Source organism: Antedon mediterranea, chromosome 3 (assembly GCF_964355755.1).
Source record: "Antedon mediterranea chromosome 3, ecAntMedi1.1, whole genome shotgun sequence".
Classification (NCBI taxonomy): domain Eukaryota; kingdom Metazoa; phylum Echinodermata; class Crinoidea; order Comatulida; family Antedonidae; genus Antedon; species Antedon mediterranea.
In genome coordinates this window covers 24,506,690-24,524,915 of record NC_092672.1, presented here as the reverse complement: position 1 = coordinate 24,524,915, position 18,226 = coordinate 24,506,690, and the positions used below count along the sequence as shown (strand labels likewise).

Genomic DNA, 18,226 nt, shown 5'->3' with positions numbered 1-18,226 from the left:
TTGGCAAGAACAAAGGTTAGTGTAATCTTTTTTTGCCGATTCCAACCTGATCCGATTTGCCATCATCATTATAATATGTGTATCTTTTGTATTCTCTATTTGAATTCAAATGTCACAGCAGTAATCACAGCAAAATGCTGTATAAACCTGTCTTTTATCAAAACTTTTATATTAAATTTATATAAATCTCTTTTGTACCAATTTTATATTGATTGGTATTTTGTGCCTTTTATGTTTATACTTTTAAATTTATTTTACAGCAGATTACAATAACAATAAAGACATTTTTAAAGTAAATTTGAATTAACTTTCATTAAAATCTTTTACCAGATTGTGTTTCCTGCTTTGATGGTCCTGCTCTTGGTGTGCATCCTTTTGTATGGCGTGGACTTTTCAAAATGTGTTTAACTGTGACATCAGTGACAGCATCCTGATACATATTGTCTAAAGCTTTTAAATTAAAAATGTTAATAAAATCATGTATATATTGGTTTTTAAAAGGATAGAAACTTTGAAACCATTTTTATGATGTTGTTGCAATAATTTAAAAACTAATTTATCCTCAAATTGAATTTAAATAACTTGTATGTTTATATGGTAGTGGTTTTCTCCATGCATTTATGAAATATCAAAGTATTTTGTGTGCAAGAACTAGTCGCAAATTGTCACCCAAATATTAAACCTAGAGTGTCTATTAAATTGATTTACAATGACATGAGAACAACAATTATTTGATAAAAAAATAAAACATAATAAAACAAGTTGTGACATGACAGTGCATAAGTCAGGGTGAATTTTAAATTTGGAGTGGAGTTGTGGTTTGGTGGTTATGATGCTTGGCTACCAATTCAAGGGTCCTGGGTTCAAGTCCTGTCATAAGTCAGGACAAATTACAACTCCCCTCTCAAAGACTTGTAATAAGACTTTGTTTATGTGACTTGTGTATGTTTGTCTTGTGAACATGATTGCTACCTTTAAGAAGGATAGTGAATTAATTCGCTTATGGTTATCCTTGGCAATTTGCCTAAATAATTATAAAAATAAATTAAAAAATATAAATAAATCATCTATTTTGGTTGCAGCATGTATCTGAATAAAGTGTATACTTACAAATATCCTGCGTTGTTTCTTTCAACATTTCTTTGTTACTGGCATCTGGTGTACACACCGTTGTTTTAACCATTGCATCTGTTATTATATGCAATGGATTAAACCTGACAAAATGACATTATATAATTATAAAAGAATGTTTGCATTATAATAAAACAGAAAATAATTTGATGGTATACTGCAATTACATTGTTTTTACGTTGCATTAAAATCTTGTTTTAAACCCTCAACATACCCAGAACACTAAAGGGCCAAATACTTTAATCAAACAACAATTTCAATAATAGTAAATTTTAATCAACTATATTCTTACTCATTTACATTGTGATATTTAGATTATTTATGGTTAGATTACTTATAAGGGTCCCAATAAAATAAGATATTTAAGCCATTGGCTAGCTATGTGTATGGGTGACTGGAATACGAGCTTTGCTTTGATGGTCACTCTCATCAATATTTGCTATGTATTTTGATATTATTTTATGGTGAAATAAATTGAAACTATTCAGAAAAAATGTATGGGTTATTGTTGTAATTGATCCAGTTAACAACTGTATGTAACAGTTTAAGTGGTATGTAATAATTGATATAAAGTATATGCTTACTCTTTTCTTAAAAGAGAATTGATAGTAGACGTTTTTCCCACATTCTCAAGTCCTACAAAAATAGTTCTTCCTTGATTAAACTCTGTTTGTCCTTCTTCAAGTGCATTTTGAAAAGCTTTCACCGCATCAGGTCCTCGTGCCAATATCTCCTCTGGAACATGCACATCTTAAAAACACAATAAAAGGTAAAATAACTATTTGTATAACTTCCTGTTTGTTTGTATACCACAGGATAGCAATTAATACTCTTTATAAATTGAACAGTTTAATATGCACTAAGACTGTCTTATGTATACCTCAATCATTACTTAAATAAATTAAGCAGAGTACAATGATGAAGGTATAATGTATATAGAATAAAATACTTCAGCAATACCTCACGAAAAACAGATGATAGATTTCCATCAAATGCAAAGATTTTATAACAATTGGTTTGATAAATATGTGGTACTAATAAGGTATATGCCAACACATAGGCTTATTAAAGCCGATTCTCACAAATGCGACCAACATTTAGACTTAGACATTTCTGCATATTTCAAAAGTTTTTTTTATTTATTATTATAAACACACAGAATATCGTTACAAAGCCTTTAAGAACCTTATAAATTAGAGAGTTCAGTCATTCTGAAGGCTATCTTATGGTTTTATTTACTTACTTTCAATTTTATCAGCCACATCTTTTTCCTCAGCTTTCCTGAGAGCTGCAACCAGTTCTGAACGCATGGACTTCTTAGTAACCTTAACTGCCCATGTGTTCAACATGTTGTAAGTCCTTTGAAGTGTGCTTTTATCTGGTAGTTCAAATGAATTTATATCTTCTTGTGTCATTCCAAGATTAGCTGCTATTAGTTGCCTTTTATTGTAGGTGTTATTGGCAATGTATAATAATTCTTTGATTGTAATATCTAAATAAAATAAGATATATATATTATACTGTTTATAAAATATTTTAATAAATCCTAAAATATTAGTAATTTGTTTGTTTGATTCCACCTACCCTTCTCAATGTCTACTGTAGATCTAAATTACCCAAATGTAATTTTGTAAAATGTTCACTTTGTCTATAGTGTAGTTGTTTTATAATTTGTAAATAAAATTAAAGTTCAATCATGATAAACTCTTTATTTTCTAAAAAAAAATATATTTTTTTATATTTCTTATGTAAAATAATATTTAAGTAACTTTTACAAGCAGTTTATTTATAGATATTGTGAATACCAAACTTCTCCATAACAAATAGAACATAAAAGATACCTAATGCTATAGACCAATATTAATTTTTTAATTCCTTTTTGATAGATTTGGAAACAATAGCCCTATTGTGGGGCATTGAAATTGAAGAATATTCATACCTGACGATGTCATTTCGATGTAAGGTAAAGGTCCACCTAAACAAGTAAAATGAATGTGTATATCAAGCTTTTCAGTGCAGAATTACAGATTGGAAATAATGTAGGATATAAAGGACAAACATATTTTTAAATTACCTTTGGGACCAACATGTAGATATTTATAACAGAATTAGTAGCACACGAAATGGAAGACAGGATAAAATGCACAACTGAAACCATATTACACATTTCCATGCAATGAAGTACCATACACCATGTGTTGGATAACAAGCCTAACGCTGTTAGTCTCAACATACCCTGTACCAACATGACAGTAGTTGAGATGAGCCGCTATTTGAATCAATCTACTTTTTTTTTAAATCATATTTTTTAATTTGTTTGATTATATGACTAACTACAAATACTACAGGATAAAAAGTGATCATTAATTCTATTTTTAGAAGTTCATGCTTTGAACAATGTGTTTTTTAACTTACCATTCAAAATTGCAAGTATTTCTGTTTTCTTCTGTTCACCATCGTATTTATCGCACACATTTTCATTATAGATATCAGATGCAGACTCTCCATTCTGACAATCAAAGTGTTTGTGATTTAAAATAACAATATTAGCAATTCTAGTTATAAGCATAATTAGTTCTGATAAATCCCTCAGCTACTCTTTAAAAAAAAAATTTAAAATTCAGCTTAATTTCATAATTTGCAAGAACATACTAAACCAAAAGATAAGCCAAACTAAATAATACTAATAGGTTAAATAACCCTGGCCATTAAAAAAATCAAATTATGACAGACTAAATAAATATATTTCATAATAGTTATGCAAATTCTAGATATTTCAAAGGTCAATCAGGGAAAATTTTCATTTAAAAATTTTGTTTAGCAATATTGCTAATCAAAATGATTTTTAAGTCGAGAAACATAGTTTTGTATTGTATTTTTTGCTACACAATTTTCAAAATGTGTAGCAATAAGGTTGTTTTGTATAGCTTTTTGCTACGCTACACTGGCGAAAATGTTCCCTGTCAATAACTTTACTATTGGCCATATCTTGGATTCCACTATGGACTAAATCTACTTCCACTCAGTGCGATTTTATGCATTAATATTACTAAACCCATTTTCCACGATATTTTTCTCAGGGTGCTGGACACGTTAATCCAGGCACGATGTGAAATCAGCCGAAATGAAATATTTATGGGGTTTTTGGGCCAAAATCATTTCATAAGCCATATAATAACCACACATGCCATTAGATCTAAACTAATTAAATACATGCTCTGAAAGAATTTGAACAAAATAAATTATTTTTTGTCTAAATCATGTAGCTTACTAATAGTCCAAAAGTAACCTGCAACTGAAATAAATGTTAATGATGAGCAACTGAGAAGATAAATTTAATATCAAATGATATGTCAACAACTATAATTTAAAGAAAAATAGAACAAATACTTAATGTAGTTTCAATATTTATATTATATGTATTTATTTATATAACGTATACTTCAGTTTACAGTAAAATATGAGACTAAAAGTAAAAATAATGGAAGCATGCTGTTAATTAAACCATTCAATGTTTAGATTTGAAATTTAACAATACAATGTGAATACTGTAATGGAAAAATAAAAAATAAATGTTAATAACTATAAATATATACTATATTCATTTTAATATTTCTGTAATTAATTATTCCATCAAAAAAATATACAGGAACATGTGAGAAGGTGGATGGGCAATAGACTGCTTCGAGGGTTAGACAAGAAGAAAATAGCCTGTAATATTTTCAATGATAATTCTCCTGAGGACGATCAAAGCATATTGATCGAAACGTCAAGAAACTCAACAGTTTTTTTCAGAACTAATAAACATGGTGTACCGCAAACTTGATATCAACAGATAATAATAAACCTTTTTGTTTCTATTTGTTATATTTTATATAACTTAAAAAAAAAAGGAATAGAACTAAACTTTATTATTAAAATAATTGCATTGCAGTACTTAATAACAAACTAACCTTATTTTTCTTGCTAATGTCTATACGTCCTTCCTTTATGAAGAACACAAAGGCATTTTTGTGTTCTTCATAAGTAAGCTTTGATCGAGCAATCATATGCAGAGCATTGTCTCCATTCTTGAAAAAAGTGAAAGTGCACAAGCTGTACTAATACTGTGAATATTATATTTTGATTGTACATACAACCCTTTAGTAAAAACTCTCCAATTTCATTTACGAAACATGGATGATTTATAAATGATATAATCAAAACCTATTGAATGTTTACCAATACTTATCTATCATTTGATTGATTATATTGATTGATTATATTTACTGAATACAAAAAGAGCATATTTAGTTAGCAAGATATCTGGAGAGAAAAAACCTTTTCATTTAAAGGACAAAGTTCTTTAGTGAAATTTCAATATACTTTGCAAATTGCAGACGATATAAATGGTATACTTGGATATCAGTTATAATACTTTATGATTGATTCACCTTACAATTTTATTCATTATAATGCTAATATAAAAGCTTCTTGTTAGCTTTTTAAACTATTTTACATCAAATCTTTTTGAATCAAAAGATAAAATATTTGGTTTTAACTCAATATCTCTATGGTTTTATATACTTTTTGCTTTAAGATTCTATAAATAGGTTGGTGAATTTACAGTGGAATCAATAATACCTACAATAATATCATGGCACCAGCCAGGTACAGATATAGGAAGTTTGCATGGAGTGTGGTACACAAATAGAATGCACTATTTAGACCTAAAGAACATTTAACATTCAGGATTGAATGGTGGTAGTTGATCAACTTGGATTATAATATGGTAAAAAAAATCAAGATTATTCTGTCCTAGTGATGGAGCGAAAGGGTGAGGGGCTAGGTGCAGCAAATAGTATAATCCTCACAGTATTGTGTAATACTGTATACCTGCATACACTGTGATATTTACAATACGATACAATAATACATGCATAATTATGTGAAATTACTAGATATACTGTGTATACAACTTACATTGTTTTGTTGGTTCACATTAGAACCAGCATCAACTAATATCATACAGCATGCAGTTTGACCAAAGAATGCAGCTAACAAGAGCGGTGAATTTCCATCCTACAAAAATAGATTATAATATGTCATACAACAAACCTCTTTAGCAATGCACAGTAGAAGCATGACTATTAATAATTGTGGTGCAATTAAAAATATTTTTTAATATTATATTGTTAGATTATTTAATTTAATCATAATCATAATAAAAAATTTACCCAGTGAAGATATACATTATTGAATATTGTTAATGTTAAATGTTCTTTAGGCCTATATTTATTATTTTTAAAAAAAAAAAACATATTTTAATATTTATTGTGCAAGCATGATGTTTTTCACCGCTATTATATTGTAACTATCTATATATTTTGGTATTAATATGTTATAAGTAATATAAATAATCAAAACACATCTGACCATTGTAAAACTTTTGGTGAAGTTTTATAAATTGCACTAAATGAATGAATGGTTAAAAATGTCTAAAATGGCATTTCAACAAAGTATTAAATAGGCTGTGTACATCATAAGTTAACAGTTTTTAGTCTCATTGACCTTTATATTGTAGCTCCATGATTTGGTAGACTGCAATTGTATTTTAAGAACAGCACAAAAATATAAATACAATTTAAAGTTTTTAATGTAAATGATTTTAATTAAGATAATTTACATTGTCAGATCTCACTCTGAATACATTTAAGCATTTCACATTAAACATCAGTGTGGGAAAAGACCTACTTGACAAACAATAAATTATATAGACACATTTAATATTAAAAACTCATTATAATCCAGCATTTGAGCAGATATATATTATTGAGAAAGGTTTTCATTTAATTTTCTCCCTGTCACCTTATTCAAGCTGTGACAATTGTATTATCATCTCTCTGCACAACCATTAACACACATCAGAATGGTTGTCAATATTATAATTATTAATAAAGGACAAAAGAAAATCTGATCCCATCATAATGCACTTTTATATGATGATCTAGCGAACTCAAGTAGAATAATATAGGTGGTTTCTTGTGTCTTGTGCCTTGTGTTGAAAGGCATTGGATAATAAGACACAAAAAGGTGTACAATGTGTCTTTAGCTGTGATTGATAGGCTGCACTATCATAGACGGGTAGATGTTATTGTGTATTAAATAGTTTAAAAAAAGATGATAGCATTCTGTTTATTCTATTAAAAAAAGTGGTAGGTTATATAGGTTATACGATAATGTTACTATTGTAGTTTTAATGGAATGAAACTATGTTATGGAATGAATCTACAAAGGCATAGTATTATGCGCTGTTTAAACACTGTATTCATGTTGGATAAGGTATTTAGGTGTATGTATAGTCAGATGGGTAGTGTAAATCCCAAATCATTTTTTAAAGCAATTTATAATTATAGAAACTACTAATTCATTTTTTTTTCAGTTTCTATATATAAATTTACGTAAGGGCAAAATTCGGTAAATCGCGCCTTACTTCTAGAATTTTTACTCAATGGTATATAAAGTTGGTTCGTACTTTCGGTAATGATTTTAACCACCTGATGTAACCCTGTTTACTAATTAAATTGAGTTAGATAATTAGTTATTGACGATTAAAACGAATTTAGGTTCAACGATTTGCCCCAAATAGGGGTGTTTTCCGATCGTGGTATACACTGTCTAATGGATGTCCAACTTGAAAAAAACCCGCACACAATAATACGAGGACGCTTCGCATTTTCCTATCTCCTCCTACGATAATTGTTTTTAATAGCTGAAAACCGGTTGAACTGCTCGAGTACAGCATCATAATGTTGAAGACAGGCCGATTTTCTTTAAAAAATACTATTTTGATAGATTTAATTTACGTTTTTACAAATGTATTGATTTGCGATGAATGGAACATTCCAATCTCTCAGTCTGCCAGTTTGGTTTAACGCAAGTAGGTAAATTTATGAGCCCTTGGAGAATAAACTTGCAATACTTTGACAATACAGTACTGCAAATACCTATTAACTATTTTTGGTCGTCATTTGAATCGAACATTTGTGAATACTGTTAGATGTAAAAAAATATATACAAACATTTTTTACTGTGAATACTGTTAGATGTAAAAAAATATATACAAATAAACTTTATTACAGTGATTATGGGTAGGCTCTACTGTTAGATATATAAACACGTAATATACAAATAAACTTTTTTACTGACAGTTACTTCTCAACGTTTGCATTAATTAATAATTACAAAAAAATATAAACGTCGTAGTGGTGTATTAAATCGCAAATGTTTTACTATATTTAGTCACCGTTAGTGGTATATTATTTATAGGCCTATAAAAAATGAAAACAATATTTCGTTACTGACGTAGATAAAGAATATATTTAAAAATTGTTCCTCTTTGTACCTATCCTCTTTCCCATCCCTCAACCCTAATTGGGTTTCTTTAAATGAATAAAAAATTTGGACTCATTTTGTGGTAAGTTTCTCTTTCGGAAGTAATTCCCAGGGTGCTAATTTTGGTTGACTACATAAATCATTGTGTCTACTTATTCGTTTCTGTAAACGACAATGTATTATAGTCCTGTGGAACGTGCATTTGAAATCGCCAGATTTTTTACCCTGAAATTACTGTGTATTCGAGAACCATCTGTGGGCACGACCTAGATGGTACGCGAGCGAAGCGAGCGTACCATCTAGTTATTTATAAGTATATATTTGATGTTCTTCTGAATTCAGTTTAGTGAGCATAAAATAATATCATGACTTGTTTTTGTATGCAATGTGTGAAAATGCTCTATTAACACACGTACCCAATTAATGAAAAGGGCGTTGCAAACTACAGAAAGCCAATATGTAACTTTATCATTCTCTTATCCACGATGTTAAATGCGCCAGGGTTCTAGCACTGTCTTTTGTTTCTCTCTTTTGTGGCTTGAACCAGCACTTTTGTTCATTCATTCAATGACATGATTAATACAAGTTAATCAGTAATATGTAATACAGTAGTTGTCATAAATCTACAATCTTCATAATCTATTTGATCATTGTTATCCAATATAATCTTCCTTTTTTCGTAATTGTTGTATATCTTTATCAATATAATATTCAAAATAAAGACCAAAAATCATTCATTCACAACAAGACACAATTCAATCCGCAATATTTGTTGTTGTTCTAAATATTGCATCTTTATAATCTGTTTAAATTGTTATTATCCCTTTTCCTTTTTTTTTTCGTGTATTATTTAACCTTTTTATCCATGTATACTGTAATTATGTGTATAAAACATTAAAAAGAGTTATAATTATAAAAAAAAGCATTATATAAACATTAAAAAGGTCTTAGCATTATAGGAAAGCTAAATTGTTTAAGTCATTGATAATCAACTTAAATAGTATCCAGAAGTTTTTGCACACTGGCTGAATATTAATTCAGATAGTATCCTAATATCAGGTATAGTATAGAGTCTGGACCTGTCATCACAATCACCATGGATACGTGACTTAGTAACACATATTATTTTCCTTTTAGTATATATATTATTTTAACTTTGAAAGAATCAAATGGAGCTCAGGAGGCCATGCTTCATTTATACTACAAAAAAAAGGATTTTATCTCTGTCCACCGCTTTTACACTATTACAGACTGACACGTCTCAAACTTTTGGGATTCATTTAAAAATAAAAGATAGAACCTTGATAATATAAGTTATAATATAATAATAATAATAAAATCATTTTTGTAATGGAGCTTGTTCACAAACATAATGTGTGCATATTAAAAACAATACAAAATATAATCTAAAAATGACCACAAAAGATTATAACAGGAAAAATTGATTAATAGATTAATACAATTTAAAAAAGTTAATAAAAACAGTTAACACATAGATAATTTGTTCATACTCCATAAATAATTTTGCAATATCGTTGATATGAATAAACTATTTGATTTGATTTCTTCCCTAATAGTTAATAGTAATTTATAAATTCATTTCATTTCAAGTAACATTTATTACTTCTTCTTTCAAATAAAACGTTAACATTTGACAAAAATAAATAATTAAAATAAATAATAAATATAATCCTGCTTCAAAAAATAAACAAATTTTTTAAAAATGCTAAAAAGAAGAAGCTAGAAGTTATACATCAATTGGATTACTCTAATTGACACTTGTGGTAGGCAAGCCAGGTACAATAAATGTAACATATTGTGTGTACTGAAAAAAAACAAGGCCAACAGCCATAAGTCGCGTTCTAAAATAGTGATACCGGACCGACAGACAGACCGACAGACCGACATGGTGAACTATAGAGTCGCGTCCACGCGACTAAAAAGAACAACAAAAAGACAGAACAAAACACACACAAAAAAAAACAAACAGGAAGCATAAAGACAATAATTGATATAAATGGTAATTATTGTAATTTAGTAGCCATGGGGCAGAGGAGACGAAAAGCGGTCGACAAAAATCATTAGATCGGACATTGTGTTGAATTAAAGAAAGTTTAGTTAAAGGAAGATGAAGGGCGTGTGAGGCCCTAGTGTTGTATGAATGGATTTCTGAGTTTGTTAAGAAAATTTTAGAAATTTGGTTAAAAAATGAGAAGGAAGTTTGTTAGTGACATAACAAAAATACACTGTTGGAGTTTATGAATATCACAGTTACAAGTTTAGGGTTAAAATAAAAAACATGAATAGAATATTAAAAACTGTAAAAGCCTAAAGACCCAGCTCAAAAATATTAAAGAAACATTTGAGTATACAGATTGTGATTGTTTACCAGATGGTGCAACAACATAAGTACTGTCAGATATTAGGAAACCATACACATCATGGTTAATATTAGGAGAGTCTTTGCTGTATGCCTATTGAAACCTGAGTTATGATATTGTCATGTCCTGAAACAGCAATATTTCCATGTTGCATGACATCTTTCCTGACAATTCTTTTACTACAGTGACATACTTGAAGTATAAATGAAAAAATGAATAAGTAACAGAAAAAAACATGAAATTATTTACAGGACACCTGAATGTAGTCACAACTATAAATGTATTTATTAATCCAATTGTCTAATTAAAAAAAGACAAAAAGTATTTTATTTATTTATTCTATTCAAAAATATTGTCTGCTATGTATTATATGCCTAGAGGCCTCGGCTAACTCTATTGGTTTTTAGAAAATCATAACATTTAAAGAATACACGTATACTCACTATTAAACAATAGGTTCACTTTCATTTATATTTGTCAGTTAATTAAAATGGTCATTTTAATTTCAAAACATGCCACTAGCTTAGCTTACTCTAGTAATGCACATTAATTGTATTATTAGTCTTACTAGATATAAACCAAAATTTAAACCAGTAGCCCAATGGTATTCGTATACTGTACAACATGTGAGTTGTTTACTAAGGCATTTAGCATACACAAAATTATTATATTATGATTTCTTTTATTTGATTTGATTTGTTTATTCAATATTCAATAAATATTGAATAATAAAAATAATAATTATATAAACACTTGTGATAACCAATAAAAAACATAGTATGTGTGGAAGGAAACCTACATAAGCTTAAAAACTTTACGCCTAGGCTCCCAGAAAAAAATAAAAAAGTTGGGAAGAAGATGATACAAAATATGATATTATATCCAAATAAAAAGGAAGGAGAAGGAGAATTGAAAACACCAGACAGTCGGAGATTCAGGCAAGCTCATTGAAAAAAAAAGGTAATTTTCAAAGAATGCAATACCAAAGATGGAGTTAAAAAAAATAAATTTTTGGGGTGTCTACCCATCGAGTAATAGAATTATAAAATTATAAACTAACCTTCCTACTGTATTTTGAATGCTACAAATTGAAATGATTATCTATTTGTGATAATACTCTAGGAATATTAAATACTTTAATTTATATTGAACAATTTGTATTAATTAAATACATTTTTATATTTCTGATTAAGATTTATTATTAAATTCCTTTTACATATCACTATTACATACTGTCGTGTGAATAACCTTAGTGTAGAGAACCCAAATTCTTCTTTACAGTAAAATTGAAGTGCTATGGACATCTCTGAGTGAAGACATAGTTGCTCCGCATAATATTTAATTCCCAACAGTTGATCATTCGGCAAATTTAAAGCCATGGGTACAGTAGCTTAGCAGCTGACATAAATACTAGGATTGACAAGGAAAGATCATCACTAAAGCAAGGCTAACAATCATTGCTAAACAGAAATGTTATGGAACTTCAAAATAAAGCTAAGGATAAATTTAAAGCTACAACGGATAGTTTGACATGAATGTGTGAACATTAAATCTAAACCGGATACTCTACATGAAAGCTGAATTGCTACCAGTTGAAAGAAATTCTAAGATTTGGTGATATCAAGAAAAAGATCAAATGCAACTTGTAAAGAACATATTTAAAACTGATCTTGGCTTAAATAATATTTTGATTGAAAATGCATACTGAACTGGAAAAATTAAGGTGAAGATCTATGCCCAAGACACATTATCATTTGTAGAGATCCATTGTGATTCGAAAAGCTAAGGCAATGATTTGAAGACAACAAACTTTTATGTGATAGATGATCTACCGGCTACCATCTTTGTAATATGCATAATGTATTTAATAAAATATGTTATGAACATTTTATTTCAGTTTTTATTTATTACAAAATATGACCAGATTTATTATTGACAAAAGAACTATCTGATTAGCTTTTTATAAATCAATAAAACAAAAAAGAATTTTATAATTGGCTTTATTTAAGTCAACTGAAATATAATAACATAGAACATTTTGCTGTTATTATAAATTAATTGTTTTCAAAATTTAAATCATGAAAATTTTGGAATATTGTGAGAAAATACAACATTGTTTTAATCAAATTAATAAGCATAATCTAATTAATAGTTATTTTGTATCATCTTATCAATTATTGTTCTTTTTTCCCTACGATTTATAAACCAACGAGAAAAAAAAAAATTAATGCAGAACTTATTTTTACACACTTTTTTACAGACATCTCTGATCATTTACCTATTTAAAAAATAATTGATTATGATTAACTTTAAAATAGGTTGACGTTCCTGAACATTCATACTGAATTAGAGATATAGGTGCATTTTGCAACTGATTGGTCTAAACTGTACAGTTAATTCTAATGTTGGATACATTTTTTTTTATAAACTTTTTGCAGTTCAAGGAAAAAAACAACACTAAAACAACTATGGATGACACCCCTCTACCCACTCCACCTAAATAAATTTAGTAAACGTAAGCATAAACTTTAAATAAATTCATAAATGTTCCGATATCTCAAGATATAAAAAGTATAGCAACATTATACTGCTGCACTTCAAATGAAAAAAATGCTACAAAACTAAATTCAATCAGATTAAATGTAACATTTAAAAAAAATGAGAAGTAAAAATTTCTGTAATTAATCCTGGTAGAGAAAGTAAAAATACATGAATGATGAATATTATACAAATCTAACTAGCCAGAATTCAGTGATTATTTTTCAAAAATGTGTAGAACTACCTGTAATTCTATATTCCTAAAAATACCAAAGACCTAATCTCTTAATTACCACCTCCCATATAGCCTCTCATTTATATCTGAAACAGAAGTGCTTAATATAATTAATAATTTATATTCTAGTAAAGGTTGAGGGCATGATTCTTAAAAAGGTTGCGCCATTAATTGTAAGCCATCATTCATGATGGGTTCTGTTCCTAATCATATTAAAAGTTAATCCTGTATTTAAAAACGGATACTTTTATACCAATCTTAATTTTACCCATTTTTTTTCAAAAAATAATGAAAAATGTATGCATACAATACCACTTGTCATGCTTTTCTTGAACTCACTAATTCCCTTAATACTGCATTTGAAAACAATTAATTTTATGAAGTACTTTTCTAGATTTTCTAAAATGTTGATGTTGTTAACCATAATATTTTCAAGTTGTTTCGTTATGGTGCAAAGAGCCACAAAACTTGCTGTGGAAATTAAAACTCAACCATATAGTGACCGAATGAAATTTATGAAACTGCCATCATTAGCATTTCGAAGAAAGAGGTCTTGCTGCTTACAGATTTTTAGAATGATACAAAAGTATGATAATGTTAATCCGGGTGTTTTTTTTGAATTAGCACCATCTACTGTAACTAGAGGCCACAATTTTAAAATTAAAAAAGTTCATAGTAAATCGAAACACAGACAGAAATTCTTTTCAATATCTGCAGTAAATGATTGGAATAGTTTGCCATATCATATAGTAAATGCATCCTCTATAAATAATTTTAAAACCCATCTTGAAACACACTGGAAAACCCACAACCTAAAGTTTTGAGCCATATAACCAAGATGTTCAAAGAGGGACTCACAAACCTTAACAGGTTTATAGTCTAAAGGTCAAGGTAAATCAAGGTAAATATGGTATTTTGGGGCCTTTCTTAGATTAGTGTAAAAGCTATTTTACAGATGAAAATCATTATTTCAAATTAATAATTAGTAAATCTTCCAGACAACCCTTTTTTTGCAGATGATACAACTTTATTATATTTTAATAACAATATTGATGTCTTGTTGAAATTTTTTAATTTAGATTTAAATAAGCTAGTGAATGGTTTACTACAAACCAATTATTAATTAATACAGCTAAAACTAATTGTATTAGATATAAACTTACAAACAACAATTGTTATGTTTTTTAATAGAAAATTAATTTAAAGAAAAAGTGAAGTATCAATCCTTGGTCTTTTAGATTATTGGCTGCCAACAATTTTTATCAAATCAAATATCTAAATATATTGGTATTCTAAAGAAATTAAAATAAAATGTTTTACTTATACAGTACTGTAAAATTGTTCGGGCTGGTGATTACGCCCTCTCTAATCCGAGAGTGAAGGCTTAGCAATTATAAACCAACAAATGATGCTTAACTACAAAATTAAGTATTTAACAAAAATATATTAATTTTTTTAATTGACAAACCAAGTGATACCCCAAATATAAGTGGAATAGTCTTGATTTAATCATTGTTTCTAATTTTAAAAACTTTTAAATGATATTTGAAAAATCATTATCTGTCCAACTACTTTTCTGATGAAATAATACGCTATTGTCTATATTTCTTTTGAATTTATTTATTAGTTTTAACTTCTGGTTCCTGTAATGGTCATTACCTTTATTCATGTATTTTATTGTATATATTTTCATGCTACCTTTTAAACAAATGTAACCTAAATATATTTTCTGTTTTGTATTCATTTGACCATTACAGAAAAAAGTGTATTGAACTTTAACTTGATAATATTGTTATTTGATTTTCAACTCATCACAAGTCCTCAAAATGAGTGCTTATGTTTTTCATATGTACATTTGGATAAAAGAAAAAGCCAGTATACAATCTAAATTAATAGTTGTGCATTAAATCAAGGCAATTATTAAATACATTCCTAAGTCATTGTACATTTTATTTTGATTCCAAATCTGAGGGAATAATGAATTTATATGTGAAATTATAGGACAATTCTCAATAAAAAAAAATTATAACATACTGCTTGAACATTAAATGAATGAGAAACCTGAATCATTGAATGTCAGTAACAGAATAAATACATTCTTATATAATTGACAGAAGGTGAAAAGGTGTAGTTTATAAAACTAATCAAAGTTTTAACATCTACAAGAAATAATTCAGAAACAGAAGGTCTTGGTTTCATAGTTTTGTACCACAATACTGTAAATTAAATTCTGTATTTATCTAAAATAATACAAGGTTTGGGTAAAAGATTTTTTTTACAAAGATACTAGATAGTGTAAATTTATTTTGGTTTATTTAAAATATTAAATAATTCAGTGTTTGAACTATCAAAACTATTGGTGGTTGGACATTATTGTTGGACACAGATACCTGTGTCTTTATACATGCTGATAGAGAGTAGAAGGCATGGAACCACATTAGCACTATTTAGTCAGTGAAATCAACTAGTAGGCACATGCTAGAAAGATGTCCTATTCACGCTGCCGTGCTATTTAAGGATATTTTACGAAGATGTGGGTACAATAAGTATCTATTTGGACTGCATAGCATTCACTGGGTTGGTGTTACCTTAGCCGCTAACGCAGGGGTTTAAGGTAGGTTGTTAAAAAGCATGTTTAAGGTTTCCCAATTGTTGGGCTTATAGTAATGTTGTTATATGCATTCAGCCAAATGTGTACTGTGAATAAAGTGTATGTAGACAAGCAATTTTATGTCTCTTGTCTGTTATTTAACATTCTTGATACGGTGCTCTACTACAGGGGAAGGGAAGTTGAACTATTCTGTCTTAAAAAGGGTGGAAATGGGAAGATAAATTTAGTTTACTCCTAAACTATAGCACAAAAATAAAAATTTGAAGTTGCACAAAAACACCAGAAATGTATTACAACGTTATATTACATATATTTAGTCATCTGATAATGTTTTTTCCCGCACCGTTTATTTTTCCTTTATTGTAACACAATAAAATCCAAAAAATTATGAAACATAAATTATTAGAATGTATGATCAATAGAAATTTATTGCCAATTAAGACTTTATATTGGTACCATGAGAGAATTCAACTAGTTAAAGCCATAAAAAAGTAAATAAATGAATTACTTAATGAGGTATTGTAGTTGTAAAATAAACATTTTCTATGCATATTATTAGTTAAAAAATGAAACAAATATTGCTAAATGTGTATGAAATTGGTCTGAATCAAATCAATAAACTAAGAATAATTCCATCTATTTATTCATAGGAAAATTGTTATGGGATATAGTTTTATTGAATTTAATTTTAAAAGGAGATAAATCTTAATTTACTCTGTGAACATGAATGTAATTCTATTGAAAAGGTAGGACCATCAACTGAAACAAGGATGAACCAAGGTTAATATTAGTTTTAAAAAAAAGTTGTGCTGAAATAGAATCTACAACAATTAAGAGTTTATAAACAATTGTAATACATTTATATAATGCAAAGTCATTTACATCCATTGATTAAAATATAAAGTTATGCTACAATAACTTGGCATATATTTTTTTTTAATTGTTAAATAGCTTGTACTGAAAATTGAAATTAAAAGTAATCTTTTAACATTAATGTTAGAAAATGTTAAACTTTTTAAAATTATTAAAGTTGAACCTTACATATAGCTACTGTATGTTTATCCTCAAAAAAGTTTTGTTTGATAAAGTTGGATGATGGAGATAAATATGAATGAATAAAACATGATATAAAGTGCAACTGCAGACTTTGCAAAGCACTGGGTTGGCATTTATCAATATTTGCTTATATTTTTGCTTAAGGTGAAAAATTTAAGAAGTGCTTAAGCAAATAACTTAATCTTATTTATCAAACCGTCTTAGCAATATCTTAGCAGAAAAATTGTCTTAGGTAAATTTTACTTTGCACATGCGCAAAATTAAACTCTAGAGGGCAGCAAATTATGTCTTAAGACGAAAAATTCTTGCTTACGCATGCGTATTACCTTTTTTCTCTTAGCGATGGCGGCGCTATAACATTTTATCTCCGTATTTTCACTCCCAACAAGAGAGGGCGCATTCTGGCTACTATTGTTTTTATTACTTAAAATAGAGAAAGAGCACAACAGTCGGAAATACATACGAAAATCATTCGCTCTAAACTTAAATCAAATCAACATTTATTTATTTTTATCAATGACAGCGACCCTTGGCAGCCGATACAGTTTTCTAAAAGTTAGTCAATTGGGTCGTACCTATCCCGAAAATATTAGTTTTGCTCGTCCAATTTCTAGGCCATCTTTATGAAGATCGATATCATTATTTTAGCGTCCGTAGTACAGCGGAAAACGCACTAGCGTAGCCTTTCCGAATGTTCAATGTTCCGGCCTAGCGCGCTCGCGTTGTCAAAAAAGAACGTTTCTGTTGCAGAAATGAGATAAGACGAAATTTTTCATCTTAAGGCAGGGTGTTGTTTGTCTTAGATTTAAGACAAAATTAAGCAAATTTTTTTGCTTAGATATAATGATAAATCTGACTTAGACAAAATCAAGGATTTAAGGCAAAGTTAAGACGATTTTT

At 28.5% G+C, this 18,226-nt stretch overlaps 1 protein-coding gene across 1 annotated transcript in view; it reads right to left on the bottom strand.

Moving 5' to 3' along the window:
• Positions 1 to 313: 313 nt before the first annotated feature.
• The window catches only part of LOC140044188 (uncharacterized), a 40,915-nt gene continuing 23,002 nt past the window's right edge, over positions 314 to 18,226 (bottom strand). Inside the window, exons 4-11 of the mRNA XM_072088666.1 lie at positions 6,094 to 6,192; positions 5,085 to 5,201; positions 3,547 to 3,640; positions 3,071 to 3,106; positions 2,375 to 2,623; positions 1,716 to 1,881; positions 1,111 to 1,214; positions 314 to 450 (exon numbers count right to left, since the gene is read on the bottom strand). Coding sequence (XP_071944767.1) covers positions 314 to 450; positions 1,111 to 1,214; positions 1,716 to 1,881; positions 2,375 to 2,623; positions 3,071 to 3,106; positions 3,547 to 3,640; positions 5,085 to 5,201; positions 6,094 to 6,192 — 1,002 coding nt within the window. The remainder of the gene's footprint in view (positions 451 to 1,110; positions 1,215 to 1,715; positions 1,882 to 2,374; positions 2,624 to 3,070; positions 3,107 to 3,546; positions 3,641 to 5,084; positions 5,202 to 6,093; positions 6,193 to 18,226) is intronic.